The sequence below is a fragment of the Mastacembelus armatus genome, chromosome 10 (assembly GCF_900324485.2).
Source record: "Mastacembelus armatus chromosome 10, fMasArm1.2, whole genome shotgun sequence".
In the NCBI taxonomy this organism is placed as follows: Eukaryota; Metazoa; Chordata; class Actinopteri; order Synbranchiformes; family Mastacembelidae; genus Mastacembelus; species Mastacembelus armatus.
The window spans coordinates 14,260,025-14,284,659 of NC_046642.1; the positions used below are offsets into that span (position 1 = coordinate 14,260,025).

General features: G+C 40.8%; 1 protein-coding gene across 12 annotated transcripts in view; it reads left to right on the plus strand.

The window, feature by feature from the left end:
* LOC113144400 (collagen alpha-1(XXIII) chain-like) overlaps positions 1–24,635 on the plus strand; it is a 104,569-nt gene that overhangs the window by 71,908 nt on the left and 8,026 nt on the right. For 8 of the 12 annotated variants that reach the window (XM_026330444.2, XM_026330442.2, XM_026330436.2 and 5 more), the window contains exons 3-16: positions 4,004–4,048; positions 6,929–6,936; positions 7,697–7,723; positions 13,575–13,601; positions 15,358–15,384; positions 16,371–16,397; positions 20,228–20,302; positions 21,215–21,331; positions 23,575–23,601; positions 23,744–23,770; positions 23,922–23,975; positions 24,067–24,126; positions 24,259–24,303; positions 24,400–24,477. In XM_026330444.2, coding sequence (XP_026186229.1) covers positions 4,004–4,048; positions 6,929–6,936; positions 7,697–7,723; positions 13,575–13,601; positions 15,358–15,384; positions 16,371–16,397; positions 20,228–20,302; positions 21,215–21,331; positions 23,575–23,601; positions 23,744–23,770; positions 23,922–23,975; positions 24,067–24,126; positions 24,259–24,303; positions 24,400–24,477 — 644 coding nt within the window. Of the gene's footprint in view, positions 1–4,003; positions 4,049–6,928; positions 6,937–7,696; positions 7,724–13,574; positions 13,602–15,357; positions 15,385–16,370; positions 16,398–19,859; positions 19,920–20,227; positions 20,303–21,214; positions 21,332–23,574; positions 23,602–23,743; positions 23,771–23,921; positions 23,976–24,066; positions 24,127–24,258; positions 24,304–24,399; positions 24,478–24,635 lie in introns of all 12 variants that reach the window. The other 4 variants (XM_026330437.2, XM_026330441.2, XM_026330439.2 and 1 more) reach the window with 4 other exon arrangements.

Sequence of the window (24,635 nt, forward strand, 5' to 3'; positions counted from 1 at the left end):
AACCCAGTCCAGGAGAGACGCAGGGCAGCTGGAGAATGACTCACCACCATGTGAATCACATCCGTTGTCTTTTTCCCTTTTTGTTGCTGTTTACATACACAGCATGTGTCCCCCATCTTAGCTGAAAAGAAAGTTGGAAAAGCACAGGGAAAGAATGACAGATCAGGAGACCATTAGGAAGAAATTAGTTTGGTTTCACACAGAGAGGCTTAACAGCTGTCCTCGTTTGTGCAAAGACAAGATAAACCAAAAGAGGAAAATCCTCGAAAAGCTTCCCCCGATCATCTCTCGGGGTTAGTAAACAATTTCAATGATAGCAATTGAATTAGATATTTAGTTATGAGCAAATAAATGCAGTCTTCCATATAAAGTATTGCTGCTCACTTGATCATTGTAAGCAAATGTTGTATGTTTGTACTCAAAAGTTCTTGACTCAAAATTTTGGATGCAGTAGATGCCTGATAGATAAACACCCTTATTTTGTAGTAATAATTAAATGTAAAGGGAGAACTCTGTTGCTGAGATTTTTAACTCTAAATATGTGTAAGAGGGGAAAAGCAGTGAGTGAAGCAGGCGCTATGGAGATATGTTGCCTCCAGCTAACATGGAAGCAAGAAGTTGACCTTTGCTACTTACACCCTTCCTCTCTCTACCCTCACCCCACCTTTCTCTCCCTCTTCAGTTAAATTAAATTATCCCCTGTTGCAAAAGAAGTACGCAGCAGTGGCAAAGTGGCGAGGGGGGATAGATGGATAGGTGGATGGATATAAACCTGTGGTTGTGGATATGGAGTATCACATTCAGCTATTTTCATTTGGCTCTTTATTACTCCCAGTTGTTCAGTTAAACAAAATGGGGCCTAAAAGAAAGGGGGGGGGGGGTCAACCAATTCTGTGCTTCGTTACTTAAAAGCATTATGTTTGCAAAAAACGTAACAGTACCTAATTCAAGTCGAAACAGACAGAGCAGATAGATGATTGAAGGGTGTGTGTGTGTGTGTGTGTGCATACATCATTTATTGAGACTGAAAGTCATTTAGATGCAAGGAGCATTTGCTAACATTCACACACACATACAGTACCAGTAAAAACCGATGGAGGAATTGTTTTCCTAACTCCACTCAGGTTGATTGAGCTTGAGGTTGAATATGCCTCATTATATGCATATGAATCTGTGTATCTGTGCATGTGTGTCTTTCTGTATGTGCGTGTCTGTGTGTGAGCTCTTCACAGAACAGTGATTTTAAATAGGGGTCATTCTCCAGTTGCTGCTTTAAACTTCCCGTGTAGAGACTATTGACGGCTGCTGACTCTGGGCCGGGGTCCATGTCTTTCTTTCTCTCACACTCAGGCTTTTGACATTCTCACACACACAAATGCACATACACTTCCACATACTGTGTGTTTACATGGGAATTAGAGATACGTCGCTTCATGTGCACACAGCCCTCTGCAGTTCAGATGCAGTTCAGTATGTATGTATCAGAATGATCACTCTTTGTGTTCATCTGATGGAGAGTGAGTCTGCATATGTCCAGCATTGTTTGTGCATCTCACAAAAAGATCTTTGCACAGGAAGTAGTTTTCCTTTCCTGACTGTCTCAGATTTGTGGGGGCCCATCTTTCTTTCTTTGGGGGTTTGTCATCACCCATAACAGTGAAGGACGAGCTGCGTGTCTTTCCATCCCTCATTCATCTCTTCTTTTTTCCTCTTTTTTGCATCTGTTAACTTGCTTTTCCTTGTATTTCCTTAATCCCTTATGTCTGCTTCTCCACTGTGGAAGGGAAAAGAGGATCATTCAAATGAGATACCCCATTACTGTGTTGGTATATAACATGATAGTCCAGACTGTCCTCTACTCTCTCTGTAACACACACACAAACACGCAGTTTCTGTTTCTGTGCTTGTATATTCATTTTCTGACCCCGGTGTGTCACTGACAAACAGGATGTCAAACTGACATCTATATTGCATCTCGTGTCTGTGTTTTATATGTTTGTTTGTGTGTATCTCAATAGGTGTATGTTCACTGCTCCCTCCTGAAATAGGATTACTCTGAATTACACACACACACACATACACACTAGTCTCTTGTGCTGCTGCTGCTGTTTTTCCCATTAATTCCTCCAGTCAATCCAGTCCTACATCAGCTTGTCATCGCCCACCTCCAATCTCCCTCAACTCTGCCACTCAGGACCAATTACACTCCTACATTTCAGTCACTCTGACGCCCGCTCCACCAGTGTTTGGCGACCAACTTGCGGAGATGCCGACTGCTGACTTTTATGTTTCAAATGAAGGTAGAGCAGGCTTGCACCCCGGTGACCCATATCTTTCAGTATAATGCACATCCCTGCTTGTGGAGGCATTTCTGACCTTGTTGTACAAGGGTTTTTAAGGGATTGTGAAGTCATCCATCTATTACTTCATTTTTTTTTTGTTTCCTTGCCATCTATTCTGTTATTTTGCAGTGCAGTATATCACCTTCTCTGTCCCTCCCATCTCATTTTTCTGCCCCCGCATCTTTCCTCCTCATCCCGCCACTCCCTTGCACATTCCTCTTTCCACCCTTACAACTTGTCCTCCCTATCGATTTCCCCTCCAGCCCAGGGGAAATTCTCTCTCCCTCTCTGTGCTCTGCAGAGACCCCCAGTGAAAGGGCTAAATCAGGGGTATTAGAGCCCACTGTGGAACACGGAGACTGTTCATATAAATGCTGTGGCTGGCAGGGTGTGTGCATTAGCTGGCACTGTGCATCAGGTTTGAAGGTGTTAAATGACTAAAACTGTTCAAACATAAATTTTTAAATGAGAGTCCACAGAGCTCTACTTGTTCTCCAGTGTTACTTTTTACATTGTGTTTTCTGCTGCCAATTAAGGCCGTTAGAGGCTAAAATCTGAATTAGTTAAAGGACAAAAGTGCACTTAGGTAAAATTCTGAGGTAGACAAGAGGAGGTGGAGGAGCATGATTGAGCTTTTTTTTTTTTTTTAAATGGCTGGCAGAGTCAGGAAGTGATTAGGCTGCTACAGTAAACCCAATAATGACAATAGGAAAAACATGTCAGCAGCCACAATCACTTAGTGTCACAGACAGCACCCAGTTACAGTGGGAAGATGGAATAAGTAAAATGTAAAAAACTATAGGAGGGTCTGCAGAAGCAAGTTTAGTTGCTGTTGCAGGCATCAAGCTTCCCAACTTCATATGAGTTACATACTTTTTACAGTTTTGAAATTTTTACAAAATTTTGAAGCAATGCATCTGTGGTTTCACACTCAGACTTCTCAGTTCTGGCTAATAATAAAATGTGAGACTTTAATCATAACATACAGTATGACAAGGGAACATTTCAGGGATTATAACTCTGTTTGGATGTATTAAAACGTACGTCAAGCAACACAGAGTTTATGATGTTTTTTTTGCTTTATTCTTATGATGATTATTATTAGAGGTGGGCGATCTTTTTACGTCTGAGCAGAAACCATTGGGTTTTTTTTTACAGCATCGTCTTAAACAATACCTTTATTAAATTACCACAAAATGATTCACGGTGTTTCAGCAGCTTGAGGTCTGAGAAGCAAGGTTGACATTTTGTCTGGCCACATCATCCTCAGGTTCCTCCACAACCCTCCTGCTATTGTTCATAGCTCCTTTACCAGAACTCTCCATCAGCAGCAGAAATCGTTTTACCGGAAAAGTGGTGGCACCAGCTGCTCAACTGCGGGGTCAGAGGAAGGTGGCTAGATGAAGGCCAGGCATTGAGGAATAGGCCTGATAAACCTGAGGTTTCTCTGGTATCATTTTGTTTTTGTCTTCAGCATCTGTGTCTGTGCTCATGCCATTTATGCACAGACGTCTTAGTACAGCGGTAGCTCACACAGAGGTAATGCCAGGCAAAACACATGACCACCAGCAGCGAAGCAGCAAGTGATGCTCGATTATTCTCTAGTCATCCCTGCTGTGCTGATCTGAGGGATTTATTGCTCTGTCTGTGTGTTTTCACAGGGCCTCCAGGAAAGCGTGGAAGGATGGGAAGACAAGGGGAACCCGGTAAGTGATAGTTACCACCTGTTTATTTTGTTTTTCTCTTTTCCTGGAAGACACACACTTTCTTAATCTCACTCTCACTCTCATCCACACTCTGCCGCTTTTCCCTGGAGATTGGATATGTTTGAGGGCGGGCAAAAGCAGTGAGCCATGAGTCAGGCCAGCAGATGATGGGCTGTAGTCGGCCCTTCTCTCTGTAACCCCCCTTCCCATTTGCGGCGGCATAGCGCTAACTCTGACCATGTGCTTGCACTAACTTTGCCCAGATGTCAGCCGTTCTCTCTGAGCGGTAGCAGCTGCAGTATTACAGGACTAATGAGATTCTCCGTTGCCAACATCACTATCCACCATTACTTGTGTTGCTTTTTCTTTCAATCCAAACCACAAAACACTCAGTGAGGAACCAAAACAGTGCAGACACATACTTCTTATTACACAAAAGCTCGTCATGACAGAAAGAGCGGATGTGCTACAAGTTTGAGTCACTGTGATTTTTAAATGTTTTTTATTAAGTCTTGACTCTGACAAATTGTGTCACAACAGTTTTAGAAGATTTTATCAAAACTCGCAGGGCAATAAGTTGCTGTGCAGGATATGCGTCAGACGGGGAAATTTACGGTCTCGATGTGATTCATTGTTGTGGGGAATTAGATTTAGATGAAATCATCTGCTTCTGTGAAAATTTTGATAAAGTGATAAATTACCAGCCTTATTGTGTCTGCAAATAATCTTCTGAAATTCTCATCAGCTTTTCACGGCATTAGAGGAAATACATTTTTGCAAACCTGACTTTCTGACTTCCTCAGCACATTTAACATTTTTCATAACAAATGAAAAAAAAAGTCTGTGTTTTCTGAAACATCAGGGCAATGTAGCTGCTCAAACAGGAGTTAAAAATTGTATTTGTTGGGAATTATTTTCAGCTGCAGGTTTGGTGCACTAGTGAGTATTTATGGCAGTGTGACAGTGTATGTGGGCTTGGCTGAGTGCAACGTTGTGGTTGTGTGTTTTCAATAGTTTTTGGACAACAATGGCGGCTGTTTTCGGTCTTTCTGTGGGATTTGTTGACAACAAGAAAAATACAGAATACCACCAGACCTTTCCTTTAAATCCCCATAGAATTACCCTTAAACAACACAGATTCAGAAACCCTGAATTCTGCTGTTTCACTGGGTGATCAACAGGACAACTAAATAAGATTTTTGTTTTTTTACGTTCTGTGTTTTGCAGGGGGATTATCTTTATGTGAAGGGTCGCTGGTTAGGTTTTAGCCGTGACCATGCGCTCATTGGCTGCTCACTGTTTGTTGTAGGATAGTTTGTATCAGAAAGGACGATGTGGTTCTGTTTATGTTCTGTCTCTTGTTTAGTTTAGGATCCTCACATAACAGCCTGGGTTATAGTATGGGGTTAGGTGGCACATACCAACTCTGGGACAACTTTTTACAAGACCAGAAGAGCTTTCCCCCTTTTTCTCAGAAAAACAAAAGAGAGAGAGAAACAGAAACATGAACGTGAACAACAGGAAAGACGGTAGACAGCATCTTTAAATCAGCTCTGTCTCCTTGTCTCCTGCATCATCTCTCATAGTTTTCTTTGGACTTTTATTTGGTTTTTTGTTTTCTCCTCTGTTTACTGCTCTCTTTCTCATACCCTGCATCTTTTTTTCTCATTAGTGTTCACACACACACACACACACACACACACACCTGTCTCAAGTTCATTGGTTAAGGCCGGTCATGCAACATAGCTCCCCAGCCAGTTTGTGTTTGTTTACCTAACTGTCTGGCCCAGGCGGCCCTTGTTGCAGCGTCTAGACGCAGCAAAACTTAATTGACTCGGTCTTTGTGTCTCATAAACCCCAACACCTCTCTTTTCTTTTCCTTCACACCTTCTCACCCTAACCACCACAACTTTTTCATCTGTTCATCTATTTGCCATGTCCTCAAAACGCCCTTTTCCTTTCAATTGAACACCAAACTTCAAGGCTTACATAGATTCTGGTTATGTTAGTATGACTCCCTGTGTGTTTAAATAGTAACAAAACACCACAATTATCCCACTCTCCCCCAGAGGGAGTCTGTTTTCAATCTCGCTGAGTTTATGTAGATGTTTAGTGTTGCATCAAGTGCTGATGAGCTATGTTGTACCAGAACTACAGTGATGGCATAGCTCCAAATCATGCCATACACTGTGTATGTACAATCATGTCAACAATCACACAAATTAGCATCATAATCGATTAGAATTTAGCTCATTTAAATACAGTGTAGTTTATTACTGCCCATAGTCCTGCATTTAAGAAATTTTTGTATTATATTATAATAGAATTAAATTGTATTAAAACTAAGACTGTTAGGAATGAGAGGAGTCCTGTGATCATTAGAATCTACTTTTTTCTGCTGAGGCTCAACATCAGAGTATTTCGATCAGATCTGAAAGAGTGCTTCAGAGAAATTTTTTTTCATTCATTCTTTAAAGGGACACACAGTTTTCCAGCACACATCGACCTTTACATTTTATTTGACCTCCATCTAATGCACCCATATCTAAGTAGGAAACAAAGACCTCACATGACTTCATATCTTAATTCAAAACATGACCCATTATCCACAAGTCTGTTTATCATAAGGGGTTTGCCGCAAACGCCACTGGCAGTGGCTCTAATGAGCTTATTCTGTACCATATTTAGGTTGTTAATTATATTCATCATCTAACAAACCACATTGCATGTGCTGTGTTTTTGCCGGGTACCACTGGTTTGAGGAGCTGATTGCTGTACAAACCATAGATTACCATAACTCACACATGCTGTGCTTGATCTGTCAGCAGAGAGGTGTAGATTTTATTTTCTAATGTTTGATTTCCTTATTTTCTGTTGCAGGACCTCCAGTAAGTACAATATCATCTCATCCAGGTAGTATCAAAATCAACTTATTCATTGGACCCAAAGCTATTAACAGTATATTTCTGTCACATAATGTATTGTCAAATAAATATAAACAAAAACTTGCACAGACTCACTTACATGTGCATCCACAATAAATACACCACCTAGAGAAGTGTGTGTGTGTTTGTGTGTGTGTGTGTGTGTGTGTGTGTGTGGGTGTGTGTGTCATGGTAATGATTAGTAGGTAGCAGCAAGTTATCTTTGTGGGAAGTTATCTTTTATGCTGAAACTCACACCTTTTTAACTTTATTTTTAATTTTCTGATTAGGAATTTTTTGGGTAATGTGTCACAGGTCAGATAAACTAATAGGTCAGATAATATTTGTATTATTTATTTGTTTGTTTCTTTGTTTGTTTCACTGAACAAACCTAAAATTGTGGTATCTGCAGTGTGCCAGTACAATTAAGTAAAGAGTCAAGAATATCAGCCGCAATCAAAAATAACTCAAAAACAATTTGCTCCCTAGTTATTTTAGTGCAAAATTTAGATATGGCCCACTTTTGAGTGTCGGGTCTATTCATCCCAGCTTCAAAATCTTTTAAATTAAAACCATTGTCTTGTTGTATTATTATCATCACCCATTAAAAAAGCATATAAGGTCACATGATGTGCTTAATGTAAAGACAGTGTGTTGTGTGCAGCTGCTGGTTTCTGTTCTAACCTGTCTCAATGCATCATGCTTTAATCTCTAACCTCACCAGGGCAAGACTGGACGGGATGGATACCCGGTAAATTCATTTGTTCTTTAACTTAATTCAACTCAGACATGTCTCTACTCTCCCTTCATTTGCTTTTCTCTGGATGTATCCCACTTTTCCCCACAGCTATGTCAGTGTTATGTCTTTGTTTACCATTGTTCACTTTATTTGCTTATTTTTAAAGTCATTGTCTTTTTCCTTGCCACTTCCTGTGATTTTCATCACTTGTTCTTCATCAGTGATATATCCTGCCCCATGACTGAGAAGTGACTCAAATACATGTCACGTTTAAACACAAGCAGACATAGACCGCCCAGAGTGGCAAGACGAGATGAAGGTTTTTTTTTTACTTTCCTTGGCAATTTGAAACATTACAAATTACTGACTCGCAGCAGAAAATAGTGAAATAATCCATATTTAGTGCACCTATAAAAATGAGAAAACATGAAGAGCATTAAACATTCAGGGGCACTCTACTGATGATATGATCAGTAAACATAAACCACAGGACTTTAAACCATATCAATGAAAATGTGAAACATTCATCCACAAGGCACAAACCATGCCCTTCAGCATTCATTTAATAATGTTTGAATAATACAACTGTGTACATCCGTAACTACTGAATCCAAAGCAGATTCCTGATTTCCATCAGTGAGTCATACCACAAATCTGAGAGCCAGTTCTGGTGTTATTTAGCTATACAGTGGCCTCTAATGGCCAGTTAGGCTTCTCACTTTTTTCCTGCAGTTGCTGAGATGAGTCAGCTCATGGCTCTGTTGCTGATTTGTGATTCATTATTAAATTCTCACCCTCTAATAGGGAAACATCATTATTCAAGAGTTTTGTGCCGAATGAGCAGCTGAATTCACCACAGTCCTGGATAGTGCACAGTAGGACAGATCACATGGAGTATTAGCATGTGCAGGGTTTGTACGAGACCATGGTACATGTTCTGTGAGATACCGGGACTGGCTGTTGTGTGACCCCTCCGCCTGGTTACCATGGCATCTTCTTGGTTGTATGAATGTACGTTGTCTCGCTGTGAATTTTGGGAAGTCCATTCCCCGTGGGGCTCTCTCCCAGTCAGATTTTCAGTCTGCCTGGCACTGCACAGCCCTTTTGACGGGAAATGCCTGCTGCTAATTACACACAGGTGGACACAGCACACAGAGAAATGTGTGTATTTGTGTTTGTTTGCCTGGGACTCCATTCATCTTTGTCACAGTCTTCACTAGAGATCAACATTCCCACTCTGATCCTTTTAGGTCTATAAATACATAGATGAAATAATATTACAGGTGACAGAGCTTTAATTTCTAAGGATAAGAGGTGGCTTCCTGTTATGATGCATGTAGATGTGGAAACCTGCATATATAAAATTACAGGGAAACACTGTATTAATCATGATGACAATCAAAATAGCACATAATCTTAAAAAAGGGCATTCTTCCGATTGGGTGGCGGTGTTTGCGTATCTGTGTGGCGATGTGTGTGAACTCCTTCCAACCAACCATAGTTTATGTACATCTCTATAACAAAGGCTACAGCTCTGGAAGTGGTCACAGATCTGTGTTTTCACACCAAAAACACAGATCTGTTTTTTTTGTCTGTTCTTTATCAACACAAATAAGTTAAGCCTGTTTCCAGACAGCGCTGCAGTGTATGTTGTACCCATGACTTGTGCCAGTAAGAGTTTGTTCTTTGTTTTTCCATTGTTAAAACCAACAACAGCTAGATTGGTTTATAGCTTTTTACTTTTTTCATGCCCTCTCTCACCCTTATTATGTTTTCCTGACTTAGACAGAACTCAGGCTTTTAACCCTCAAAAGCCAGGAGATAAAATAAATGAAGCTGTGAGGATTGTACACGTTATCACGTAATTCAACAGTATGGGCAGGTGTTAATTGTTCTGTAAGCTGTGTGCATGTATGCGAGTGTGTGAGCGTGCACGACCTGCACTTCATTCAGGTGGTACACACATGGCATGCAGGCTAATACATCTTCATCCGACTAATACATGCAGCAGTCCACTTTCAACGAAGCATCAGTAATATGGTAAACAGTGTTAATGACATGTGGTTTGTGTGTATCTACAGCATAACGCTGTGATAAGTGAGTGTGTGTTTGTGCGTGGTGATGTATGTTTTCTCTCCTCATGTAACGCCTGTCACTTCTTCCTCTCATAAATCACAGGCAAGAGGTTTAAATTTCAGAAAAGAGCCTTCCGCCTGTCAAACAATCAAAGTCACACAGATGGACAGATCAGGAAGGAGGAGTAAACAAACGCCCACACGCACCAATTAAGTCTCATTCATATGCATGGTCACTAGCATGCCCAGCCACTAGCGTGTTTATATGAGAGTGCCAGCCTGTGACAGACAGCGGACCTCACTCAGCAGAAACAGGCCAAGGGCTCCATTGTTCAGCCCTCCTGGCCACTGAATGCAGATTAAAGCCAGACAGTCAACCCAACAACATGTCAGTAATTTTATATCTCAAACACACAGCACTCTGGTATGCTTTATTGTGCTCTTTGGTTGTGGATGAAGCCGCTATGTTTTTTTCAAAGCGGCAAATAATTTTGCCCACGTAGCCCTGACATGGAGCAGAGTTTTGTCCCTGCGGCGACATGAAAGTGACGGAAAAAAGCAAGAGAAGGAAGAAAAGTAGGACCAATAAAGAGGAAAGGGTTCTCCCGCTCTTCCTTAGCTTTGGCGTCACATAATTACGCTCATTGAACCATATGTGTTCCTAGCTGAGGCATCTGCTCTAATGTGCAGACACCTATTTTTCATGCCGCATCCTCAAGTTACTCCCTACTGGATAATTACCAGTCTGCACCATAGGGAGTACAATAAAGACAGTCAAGTTTCCCTGTTTCACTGGGATTAAGAGACACATACACACATGCGCACAGACACTTTATATTCTGCAAATGTGGTTAAAAGCCATGTAATTAGTAGGGACGCTGAGTCAAGACTGTTTTGTGTTTTTTTTTTTTTTTTTTACTATGCTGGTGGATGCTGCAGGGCAAGATGGTGATGCTGACTAGAAATACACACAATGAATCAACTGAGTCTATTTTCCTACTTTCTACATAACAATATCTTAATTTTTATCTTCAGTGTTCCACTTTCCTCTATTTTTTTTATTCTGCAACCTGATCCACATGTGGTATGACATGATTTTAGCCTAGAATTGTTTATGGGATCTTTTTTTTGTTGTTTTTATTTTTCCCTCCATGTAATCTGTAGGTTTGTTGTATAGAAGACGTACAATACCAGTGTAGCAATGCACCTATAAAGAAACAAAAGTACAGGTTGCCACCCAAATCAGATCCCACTACTTCCTGTATTTCTTATACTGTTACTCGTATAAAACGTATCAGCCTCGAGATCTCCTTGGCCTCTGTTGCTGATTTAAAGAAGGCTCATGTATTTTAAAGTTTCATTTTAATGGTCATAGAAGAGCTTCCTATATTATTATTTATTCGATTTCTCCAGTTAGCTTTACTTTTGTAATTTTGGATTCGGTTTTATTCTATATTGGCTTACTCAAGTAATAACAAATAAGTTATACTCAATAGTATATGAACACTGTCCACTCCCTGGTTTTATTACAAACAATTGTACAAAACGTAGGCACACGTCTTCCCAAAGGATGAGTCACACAGACAATACTACCAACAGATCACAGGTCACTGTGTGGCTTGTTAGCGGCCATAAATCTGTCTTTTTTGCTCCAGTTCAGACGCCGCAGCAGCCGGTGACCTCACCACGTACACCTCGTCCACTCATCCTGACGAGTCTTGAAGGAGCCGAGCTCTGATAAACATTCCCAGATGCAGAAATATCACCCCACTCTCACATACACACACACACACACACACACACACGTATACAGGAATCTCACGCATAGATCCAGGGACATGGACACTGATAGCAGAGGAAATCTCTCTGGGACGTTTGTCGGCTCATTGAAATTCTCATGCTTACATGTGTAACACAGCATGCTGCATTTAATAGAGTGATGAAACTCCAACCTGTCTACGGCTATAAGTGGCATCTAGTGAAAGAAATATAGAGTATTACATCCTTACTCTCAGTCATGGGGAAATTATTGCCTTGCAATTGGTCTCAGTCATTTGTTCCACCCCAGTCTCGGCCACCTACTGCTGATTTCACAAGGGGCCCTTAATCAAAAAGACATGAGGAGCCTCAAAGCCTTTTCCCAGTATTTTTATAAATCTTTTTTTATATACACACAGACTGACCACTTAAGTTTTTGATGAGAGTTTATAGCCATTCCTGTCCATTACGAGACTAAAAGGGGTACAGTAAACGATCGCATGAACTCCAGATATCACCCCCTCCCTTTCTTGTCTCCTCTTTGCTACGTTCTCATGCACCTACTGTCCATCCATCACAGCAGGCAGCGATGACAGTGTGTTAGGTTTTCACTACAGGACCTTAGGCCGGATGGCACTCATGAGGATGGTAAAACAGAGAGATGAAGAGAAAGGCCATCTAAGCGTTCCAAGAGAGATTGTCACTGTTAATGATGGTTTCCAGTCTGCAGAGCCACCAGGACTGTGAAGGGCTGAGCAGCTCACAACTCAAGGGACCCTATAAAAACTGTTAGCTTAACATCGAGTGCAGTCTTTAAAAAGGAAGTCAACACTAACCTTTACTACATACATCACATTTAAGTGTTTCTGGAAAGTTCGATCCAAGAGCCAACTTTTCCTTTATGTTTAGTTAGGATCTAAAGGTTTGTGCCTTTGAACTGAGCTTTGCTTTGCAGAGGAGGTTCAGTGACTGCTCGGTTGTTTTCACCGAGGTAAACAAAGTGGACAACTTGAACTGCTGTTTCGGCACTTTGGAGGGTTTAGATAGGGACTTTATACTTAACTGTTGGATTATCTCATTGCCACAAAAATACACAGAGAGAGAGAGAGAGATTGTGTGGCAGATTAACACAGCTGGACCAAATTCACAGACACTCTGTCATGTTGGACCACAGTATTTGAACATTTTTAAACCACAAAGACCTGGAACTTACCTGTGCATCCAAACACAAAGATGCACAGTTGAATGGGGCAGGATATATTTCAAACTAATTTCTTCCTTTCTTTTTTGTGCTAAGCTTTGTGGTTATTGCAGCTGTTTCTCCTCTGTTGTTTACAAGCATTTTACTGTCCTCGCTTGATATATCTGTCTCCTCCAAATCCAATGAACTGTTCTTCCTAAGTTAAGAGTATTGACATTGTTTCCTGGGAGATGCAAAGACAAGACTCAAACATTATGAAACAGCTAACAGTTTATTTAGGATATTTTCAAGGGGGAAGATATAAATGTATAGTATCCTCACAGTGTCTTAATCATATTCTTCATTCACAGAAGGGTGTTATTGGAGGAAAACTCTTATGAATCTTTTGTTTTATTTACTGAGAGGTAGATGAGAAGATTGATGCCATTCTAATGTCTGTATGTTAAACCTACAACTAAGTAGCACTTATGATTATTAAAAAGGCAGACTGTCTCATCTACATGTGTTTTGGCATAGAATTTTCAGGAATCCAATTTTTGTTTTTCAGGCAATAAAATCTTAATGTTGATGCGCTTCCTATTGAAAGGGTGGTTAAAAAGCTTGAAACATCCAAAGAGCATGTCAGTGAACGCACATGCTGAATTAGGAGGAGTAATATAATCAGTCCTGTTGAAATGCAACATCACAATCCAAATATTTTTTTCATAGACACAGGTGAATAAGTCGAGTCAAAGAAGTGGTAATGTTAGTGTTCTTATGTCAAAAAGAGAAACATTTTGGATTTTTATCTAAAAAGTATATTCTTTATTTTTTATTTGTCTTCAAACAGGGTCCACTTGGCTTGGATGGCAAACCAGTAAGTATACGTTTAGTCAAATGTCTAACCTGTTTCCTGTTCTGCCTCTTAAGTCATTCCTAGGGCTCAAATGAACCTAGTGTTGAAAACCACTTTTGCCCTCCACCTCTGAGTCCCATCTATTAAACCTTTTTCTGAAACCAGGCCCCACTACCAGACACACCCAGGTGCAGCGTAGTAACGGGTAAAGCAGAGCCAAAGGGTTTCACACCAGTGAGAAAAAAAGTCAATACATTTCCACAGAAGCTCTTTACCAAGCCATTATAGTACCCTCTACCCTCTCCTCTATCCAGTCCCTCTCGTTGCTGTACCTAATGAGAGAGAGACTCTCCTGAAACATAAACCGCTACAGCTCCTCTCCAAATGCCATTTCTCTATCTTCGCAGACTCTCGCCATCACAGAGCGTCTGCAATAAAACTACAGCAGGTGTGACACAGACCTGGTGACCACCTTTGGCACTCAAGCGATGCATATATAGGGGGAGATAATAGTAAGAGCATGACAGGCATAAATACAATTGATATGCAAGTAAGAACTTTTAAAATTACTAGGAACAATCCAAAACCCCCTGTAATTACACATGTACAGCGAGTCCCTGGAACGAAATCTTCCTCTTCCAGTGTGCCTGAAGTGAAGCAGCTGACATGCTGCTGCCTGTCATCATGTGGCCAGTCACATTAACAAACTGCTTATCCTCTTTACCAGACCCCCTCTTCAGTGTCATACTTCTGAACACAATTAGAACTTCAGCTCTGACAAAACGTCTGCCAGACACAGAAGACATGAGGGAAAAGGGGAACGAATTAGAGGGGAGACTTCAAGGCAGATAGCGTGGCAGATTTAGGGACTGTGGAACTGAATAAAAGCAGGAAGCGGGAAACGGGTGTGTGAAATCCAATGCAGGATGAGTGAAAGAATGGACAGTTCAGAGAATGAAGATTTTAAAAAATTGTTGAACATAAAGGTTAGCTGGTATTGTAAGAGCCAAAATCTGACCACTGTTGTCACTGATAGAAAGTCTGGGGCTGGAGATCAGAGATGGTTGGTGGTGTCCATGTTATTCTCTCTCTGCGTCACAGTGAGGGAGGGCACATTGTCAGTCCATGGTTTGTGGTGCCACCACATTTGGCATCCTTGTGCCACTTGTCAGCCATGGACACACTGAGACAGGCAGACACAGAGGTGGACAACAGCACAGCACAACCACACTGGCAGGGATTAGCTGTTCTTTGGGCCTACTGTTCATCAGGCAATATCTGTTTAACACGTGTTGCTGTGGGTCAGTGCTTCACCTTCTGTACACTATTGGTGAGCGCGTAGTCTTGTTTTGAGACCTCATGTTTTTAGTTAGTGGTCCTGGGATTCTACTTCTAAAACTTTTACTGAAACTGAGAGAGTTTTTCTCTCTAATGAGATCACCTAACAGAGGGACAAAGTAATGATTATCCCTTTCAGTTTGATCTCTTAGCAAAACAGTTTGTATCTTTCAAAGTAAAATTTTAAAACAAGTTCCCACTTGGCAGCTCATGTCATATGGTCTTCTTATTGTGAATTATGATCAGACAAAAGATACTTGTAATTGAGCAGTCTCAATGGCACGACCGCTTTAAGTGGAATTACTGCCTTACCTTACTGTTTCATTGAAGACTCCCCGCTCGAGGTCCAGCTGAAGGTGTATTCTACTATAATGTATGTTGCTTATGATAACTCATTTTTCTTCGCCAACTGTGTCTGATTATCTCCTACTGCCTACAGGGACCAGCCGGGCCCAAGGGAGAAAAGGTATGTTTCAAAACGGATTTCAGCAGCCTTGCTAGACAGGTCAATGCTGTGCATGGATGTATTTCTCATATTCATTTCATTCATTCTCATATTCAAGATAGAAGACAAAAATGCAAGTGCACATACACACACAGTCTCATAGGCCTTCCATCCATCGCCCTCCCACATTCACGCTTTCACTGCACGCCCATCAAACGAGCTATAGATTACATGTAGTTATGTAGGAGCTCATATGTCTCCACACATTCTCAAGTCAGAGCACTAAACAGGTTTACAGGCCTTCTGCGGGGCCAATGATAGCCAGATGTTTTCCCGCTTCGTGAACTTATGCCCAGTGTAAGTTGTTGAAGACCGTAAGAGCTGCAAGAACTGACAGAGCAGGCCTGCACACACAGTCATTTGTGTATGCACTGATGGGTGACTTTGTGTTTGTGAGTGATTGTGTGTGTGTGTGTGTGTGTGTGTGTGTGTGTGTGTGTGTGTGTGTGTGTGTGTGTCTGTGTGTGTGTGTGTGTTTCTGCACTCAAGCGAAAATTGTCCAGATAAGCACAACCACAAGAAACCCACAAATGCAATAAACAGAATCTGTCAGCGCAGGATTCAGACTGAAGGGCAGGGATTGCAAATGACAGATAATGCAGAGAAAGATTGGCTTTCTTCATGTAATCATGAAAGTAGTTCAGTGATGGGAGCATGAACTTCAAATCCTCATCAAAGATGCAACAGTATCCATTTACTTAACTGATCACATCCTGTCAGATGATTCTAATTGTGGCATATCAAATGATTTATACAGTAAAAGTCGACATCCTGAGCTGGTTTGTGGAGAGATGACCTTTGAGTCGCTTCCTTTCCATACACAAATATTAATTTTTCAGTCTGTCTGTCACAGCTCCTCTACACTACTGGTATTGCGTGACTGCTCTTGTATGCATATATAGCGTTAATAACTGCTGACAATTGTTATTTTCCTGTTTTTGTTCCAGGGTGACCAAGGAGACATTGGGCCAAGGGTAAGTCATGTTTTCTGTCTTTGGATAACAAGGTTAAATGACTGGTTTTGACTGTTATATCTGCATTTTAGCAGCTGTTTCTTCACTCCAGCTGACCTGGCTGAATTTTTTTTTTCTTTAACATTATTTTCTTCCCTATCAGTTCTTTACAATTGAAATACGAGCTTCTGTATAAACTCTCCCTATTTAAAAATGTTTTGAAATATGAAAAAACAATTGTGAATTTTGCATTGTCTTTGCACTTGTTTTTCATTTTATGTTGACAGAATTAAAGGTTAAACAGCAGATTCTCCAAGAGATGACAAAATATCATACAGTCACATAATAAAAATACCATTATACCAGAAGATCATTACCCCACATGTCTGTATAACAAATAGCCTGGTAAGCTATAGCTGGCAGCGAAGTTATTTAGCCTGGCTCTGTCCAACGATAATGATTAATGTACCCAGCTTACATGCTGTGGATTACACAGTCAAAAAGTGTTAATCAGCTCGAGAGGTTCTGGTAAGTGCTCTTTCTAACTTTTAGCAGAGTCAGACGCTTACCCTGTGAAGCTTCCCCAGCAACTACACCAACAACATAGTCCGGCCTCTGTGATGAGGTTTGAGTTGCCCACATCTCCAAAGCCAGAGATGAAAAATTAGGATATTAAAGAACGATGAAAATACTTAAAACTTACCATCAAAACCCAATGGTTGGGGCAATGTGCCACAGCTGCCATCTCATCTCTACCAAACTTTGCTTTTTTAACATTGCAAGGTAACCTCACTCTGCATCTGGTCCATGTTGTCAGTGTTGTCTTTTCATGTGATATCATTCCACCCACCATGAGATCTATGTAATTATGTCCCGCTTCATTCACTGTGGTTTGAACGTAAACCCCCCTGTGCTTTGCATGGTAAACAGCCTGGATTCTTTAAAGAAATTTTGTACCCCATGGATCCTAAATGTTGTTTTTTATTTTAGCTCTATTATGCTTAGAATATAATTTCAGGTCAAGGTCACACTACTTCACATCAACTTAAAAGTGGGGGAGTAGGAAAAATGCAGAAAGATCCACCCATCCATCTATCCATCCATAAATATACTGCTTATCCTGTGGAGGGTCATGGGGGGGGGGCTGGAACTGATCCTGGCTGACACTGGGCAAAAGGCGGGGTACACCCTGCACAGGTCACCAGTCTATCACAGGGCTGACACATTCACAATACAGTAGAAATTCCAACACACACAGGGGATGTTTAGATAGTCTCACTGCCTACTATTTCCTTACAATTTACAAAGCAAGCCTTTATTTACTCAGTTAATTAGGATTTAAAATCAATCAATCAATCTGACCATTCAGTAAAAGAAAATATTCATTGTATTGCTACACAAAACATTGTAAATTTGTTATAGATTTTGTTGTGGTCCACATAATGATACTGTATGTCCCTACCAGCCAATAAATATCCATATCGACTGTAGTTTGTCTGTTGAGGTCCAAAACTCTGAAGCACTTTCACAATACTAAAACACAAAATATTTACAAAAACGACAAGTGTTCCTCCAAACGGACATAAACCCCTTTTTGTGTTTAACATTCTTTAGCAAACATCCAACAAAGAAAGGCTTTTGAATAATAATTAGAAATGGATGTGTACTCATAAACCTTCTGAGAGTTAGAGCCTGGCAATAGTGGCATAGCAGAGCATGTAAAAGTATTGGAATGAAACTGTGTGGCTATTGTTTTATAGCTGAGCACAAATGGAGTGAAAATTTGACAGGGGTGCCTAGTAGAACAATATTTATGATTCGTTTCAGAAACATTACAGAAATTCCTGATTCCTATCAAGGCGTAAACCATTTGATTTTCCTGCCTATTCTTTCATTTGAAGGAATAGTTTGTAGAAAAATTAAATCTTTTTGGGATTCTGCTTTACATAGTTTTTCCAAGTGGTAAATATTACACTTGGACAAGGTTTCTGGAGCTTTTGATATCCTTGGATAAATCTGCAACCCCAAAACCTCAGAGTATCGCTTAGAGACACAGGCTTGGTTCAAAACAAACCCTGCAGATCCTAAAACTACTGAAGCTGCGAATGAGGCTTGGCTCAGGGGTGCATTTTCCTAGATATGGCTAGATAGGTTAGCAAGTAAAAAACTGTTTCTGAATGTTTAAAATGTCAATTATACAGCTATGAAGCATCAAACTACAGTCCCACTGAGGTTGAGCAGATGCAAAGTTATGGGAGGTTGGCGGTATCATCCCAGTACATAAGCTCAGTTATTACCTTGCCATGATTTCCACATGTATGTCGTTTCACCTCTGAACTCTACTAGGAGATAACAGAATGCATGTAAAAACAGGAAGTGGCCATGAGTCTCTATTAACCTGTGACTTCCTGCCCATCCATCATTTTCTGTGTCTTGTCAGGCTGAATCTGGTCCGAGGATGATTACAAACACAGGAAAACAGGGATATTACAACACAATCAGATAGTGTAGCACCACCAAATTTCTCTGGCGAAGGGTCATGCATAGTATTACAGCTTTCATAAAACAAAATTTTTGAAAGGAATAAAGCTGCTATCCATTTTTCCCATACTGTCAATTCCATACTGAGGAGATTGTCACTGCATGTTTAAGTTCATCTGGTGGAAAGACAAACCACAATGGAAGTTTTATCCCCAGCCAAATCCTTCCTTGGCCTTCCCCATGCAGCAACAAAAAGGTCATGGTTAGATGGGGCTCTGAGGTTGAATGGCTGTTTGTCTTAGTATCAGCCTAAGGTCTGATGAGAACAAGGTAAAGGGAGAGCCCACTGTGAATCAGCCTATTCTCTTATGAGATGTTTAAGGGGAATATGTATATGTGGTCTCCATGGTAAGAACTGCATAAATGAGTGAATGTGACAGTGGGGAGAGAAGGGTGCAGAGGCAAAGAAAGGAGCAGGAAGGGGGTCTGTGGTGATGGAAAAGCCTCAGCTATCCAATGCTCACCACAGCCTGTTAACCGAAACCTCGTGAGCAGACTAGCATCTCTTCTTCTTTCTCTCCCTATTGGTCCCCCTGCTGTTCTTCATCCCCCTTTTCTTAGATCTTTTCTCCATCCCATCTCTCCATCCTTACCTTTCATCTATGTGTTTTTGATAGGAACTCATCCAGGGAAGCAACAGTATGCTCTGAGATGTTTAGCAGCAGACAAACTCTGCTCCTTTCAGCTTGACAGACAATCATGACAGTTGGCTGTCTGTTGGCTGGAATGATCCAAGGCACCTCTGTTTGGTTTGGTTGCAAAAAGGATTGGAGGACATTAAATGGAACACACAGACATACACACACTTAAATGCATGTTTGAATAGAGATATGTGTTTTTAAAGAATAAAAGGGAAAAGAGGCCACACTTTTTAGGTTTTATAAAATGGATCTGTCACTTTTTGCAGTTGTTAATCTTTGCCTTTGTTACTTCTGTCTATAGGGTCCTCCTAACTACAGCACATATGCAGGTCTGCACAGTAATCAGATTCTCACCGTCAAGGTTTGTCCCTTCCAGCGATCATCTGTTGCTACTGTATCCCTGCGGAAAGAGGAGCAAAACTTTCCCCTTAAGCTTTCTCTTTTGGCTTTCAGCTTCAGAGGCTGCTGAGTTCTCATCTCTTTCTTTCCTGCAGAAGTTTTTTCCCCACTTCAAGAATCTCTGTTAACAGCAGATTTCAGATTTTTTTTTTCACTCACTTTTATCTTTCTCCTCTTGCTCTCATTTCAACTTGCTCACCTTTCTTTTTCTTTCCACCATTTCTCTCTCTCTGTCTGCTTTTTGTTCTTGCTGAATAATTTGCATCTCAGATGGTCTTTCCTCGATATGACCATGGTTTTCTCTCTGGAGAGCAGTCCAGCAGCTTTCAGAGACGCTTTCTGAAGGTAGACCAAAACTAAGGCATGTGGGCACTTTTTAACACTTTAACTAACCATCTGCATCTTCCTTCTTTTTCACACTTTTATACTTTGATTCCATGTTTGATTTGATCTTTTTTTTCATAATCTTCCTGTGTCTACTAGCTTGTTTGCTTTAAACATGACTGATTAGATGAAATTGTGTGTATAAAAGCAACCAAAAAAAAAAAGACACAACCAAAAGAACATCTTGAAAGATGAACTGCATGCATTACAGAACATGAGCTTTGTTGGTTTGCGTTCAAGGCTGAATAGAATTGTAAGGAGTGATGTTTAAGCCTTTTATAGGGCTTTGATTATGTGATTTTGATGAAGAGACTTGCTGTATAACATACTGCCTGCTACAACAAAGCAAAAGTCATCAGACATAGACATGTCCCCAATTTGACTATATGTATGCAGACAATCACAGTGATGAACCCACAGAGAATTATTATCTCAATCTGTGGTTCCCTCAGTTCTGTGGAGCTTTTTAGCGTCTTACAGCTCACAGGTTTTTGTGTCCCCGAAATACATTCACTGCCCTCACTCTTGTAACATCACTTTACAAAGGCAGCTTGTAGGTGGTGGTGCAATTTGCAGTAGAGTATTCTTTAGCATACTGTATCTGAAGAGCAGATATTTCAGTGAATGAATGCTAAAGTTGCACTCTACCTGCTGCATGTGTAAATAGCCAGATTAACTTAAAATAAATTGTCAATGTTGCATTTACAGTTTGTTTCTGCCACTACACTGGACAAGAAACAATTATCAATGCATGATTATAAAATATGTTTGAATATTTGCAGTGCAGACTGTCATGTTTGTGATATGTGTTGTAAAGATATACATCCTATTTGTTTCCCTCATTATTGGTTTTTTTTTTTTTTTTTCCATCAGGGTGACCAGGGTCAGGCTGGACCTGCTGGTCCTCCTGGTCCTCCAGGTCCTCCTGGTCCTCGAGGCCCCCCTGGGAACACAGGGAAGGATGGGCCTCGTGGCCCTGCTGGGGAGTCGGTAAGAACTTTTATTCTGACAGAAATCAAATTGCTAAATGTACACCCAATGTTTAAAACAATGCACCCATACACACACACACTTCTGCACCATCACTCACACCCTTTTCCTCACTCTCAAAGAATTTGATCACTTTCCTCAGTCATGTGTTACTTCAATAGTGTTGACCTGGTAGGGTTCAACAGTGGGGTGTGATATATTGCAAATTGTGTTTCTGTGCACTGTGTGATTGTGCATTTATACAAATGTATTAACGGGGGAAAGGGTCTGCACAGTAAATTGCACTCAACCCATATTCTCATTCTTGCTGTGGCTTACCTAAAAACTCCCAGAATAGCAGCTCTACTTCTGCCCTCATCTGTTTTGTGTAAGACAGCGGCCACAAACTTCTCCAACACGCCCCCATTCTCCCACCCTCCTACCATGACTATGTTGATGTGCACCCCTGAAACAGATATGGCACCGCGGTGAGTTCATGGGCAGTTTGCCCGACTCACCAAACAATAGTTGTGCTCCTTGCTGTAGGCAGTTTATGTTTCTCCAAATTTCCAAGTGAAGGAATAAACGCTCTGTTACCCTCAACTGGCACAGGACAGCAAAGGGATTCAAGTGAAAAATGGTGGTTTTAGCGTGGGTGAGTTGGGAGCTTATGCAGGACCAACAACACAGAAAGCCAGCACAACTCAGAAAATGACAAAAAACAGACAGAGTCGAAAAGTATGGGCCAGTCCTGAAACCTAGTCAATTTCAAATGTGTTCTCCAAGTTGATTAAAGGCTTTGCAAAACCCAAAACAGCAAAACAAAGCAGACTGACTAAGACACACTCCATGTTGTGGGCAGATGTCTGAATGTAGGAAAGGCTGATCAGGAGAAAGTGACTCTGTCAGGATTTGTGTCATTGAATCCGTGCTGTTTATATCTGTGAAGTGGAAAGAACAAAAGGAATGACAGCTTATACTAATTTGTAGCGTGTTTCTGTCTGATGTGTGGCTTCATGAAACTGTTGTGGTAGATGTGTAAGTGACTAATGAAATGAATATTTGCTTTGTTTCATCATACATCTATTATAATTTGAATTGTATCTGACATCTGAATTGCTCCTCATCCGTCCCTTTCTCTATTCAGGATAAAAGTTTAGAAGTTCTAAAAAAAAAATTATTTGCAGCAATAATTTGTTTCCAGCTGCTGTATAGGAAAGATCATAAGATAAGGAGGAGGTAAGAGGGGCGAGAAAAGAGGTTAAAAGGATTCTGCAGGATGGAAGTCAAAGAGGACTGCATAGCAGCGAAGGGGATCAGGATGACAGTTTGTATGTGCTGGCAGAGAGCGAGAGAAAGAAAACCAGCTGGTCGACGTCCAAGTTGCTTCTGCACATTATTGTAAAATATGAGGACAGAGCAGAAGGCCAGCAACCTCCAATTTATATCTTGAATTTATTACAGTGCAGCACTGAGTGATCAAGTAAACACAACTACTTGATAGCAGTGTGTGTGCCTGTGTGAGAAAAAAGTCAAGAGACGGAGCACTCTTGCACAAGATCCCACTAAACCATGTTCAAGGATGACTTCATAACAGATGTTTAGCTCCTCCAAGCACACATCCACCTGGCTTTCACAAACAGCCGCAATAGGCCTGTTTACCTAAATAAACCAAACTGATGGACAGATGCCAGAATGTGGAAGTATCTTTGTTTTTGTGCTGAGTGGAGCTGAGACCTGACTCTCATCATATACAGACTCAAGTGCAGAGCCTCATAGTGGGCTGTAGCCAATGGTGGAAAAAAGGGTTTATGAATACAGATGGGCGGCAAATTAAAGAGCAGCTGCTGGGCTGCCAAGAGCCTTGACAGATTATCAGGTCTGTAGAAGTGAAGTGAGTGAGTGATTCTTTCTGTAGAAATCCCTCGGTGGTGACAAACAGTGCTGTCTAACATCGATCAAAAATCAGTCAGAGTTTTGCAGCAATGAAACCCGTTGGCTGAAAAAAAAAAAACATCATATGATTCACATCATTCTCACACTCAGACTACTCGGTGATCATCTATACTTATGTTTCTCCATTCATTTCTTCCAGATTTTTCCTTTCATTAATCACCCCTTTATGTTCCCTTGCTCTAAATTATTAATTGAACAGGTAATGCCTTGTTAAACACTGACATCTAGTGGCCAAAGTAGCTTAGCTCTTTATTGATGAGCTGCCTACAGATTAAACCATAACGAGGTTTTTCCTCTGTCCTCCTCAGGGTTTTCCAGGTCACGATGGCATTGAGGTGAGTGTAGTTCAAGTCGGGTTTTTGAGTTTTTTACAGTCCACACATTTTTAGTTTTTCTTCTTCAACTATAAATATAAATCTGTGGTGATTTGTTTTTCTCTGGGTACTTTTTGTAATGATTATGGTATTTCTGCCTCAGGGGCCACAGGGATTGCCTGGGAAGCCGGTAAGTTTATTTGTGGATAATCAGCCTTGATTTAGCTTAAGAGTCTTCCCTCTTTTTTTTCCTGGATTTTCTTGGCAAATTCTCCCGTCTTTTAAGAAAATAACATCTGACCATAAGTTTATACTTTTGACATTTGGTCTTGAACAAACAGGGAGAAGATGGTGAGCCTGGTTATCCTGGGCCACAGGGTCCTCCAGGGGCAAAGGTACTGATAAACTCTATTCATGTCTCTGACACAGATTATTTTAAATGAATCACTATCATGTACTGACCTGAAATGTTTGTGTATTAAAAAGGGAGAAGCAGGCGTTGGGGAAAAGGGAGAGAGAGGCATGGATGGACTCCCAGGTTTAAAGGTGTGGGCCAAGTTTTACAGGCCTATTAAAGAATACACACATCAATAATTAACACTCTTTTGCTACACAACAATATTAAATATCTAATTTCTGAAAGAGGTTTACCATAAAACTGCTATGTTCATCACACAGGGTGACAAAGGGGAATCAGGAGAGCAAGGACCACAGGGACCCATGGTATAGTCTGTTATACTGAGCAGTTGCATTGTTTTTTTGGGGGTGGGGGTTTGTGGTTTATGTATATCTTATTCATTCGTTCTGTCTCTGGATCAGGGCTATCCTGGTGAAAAAGGTGCACCAGGCTCTTCCGACATCATTGATTTCAATGGGAAGCTTCTTGATGCTTTCCAGGTAAGTAATGTTAAAATGTCAAAGAGACAGAGATGAGATTTATGGTTACATCATAAGTTCTTTCAGACATTTATTTCTGAATCACAAGTTAGTAATCAGGAAGAACTGAAGCTGAGAAATGGATGTGTCGTTAGAAACACATCTGGATTTTTCCTTTT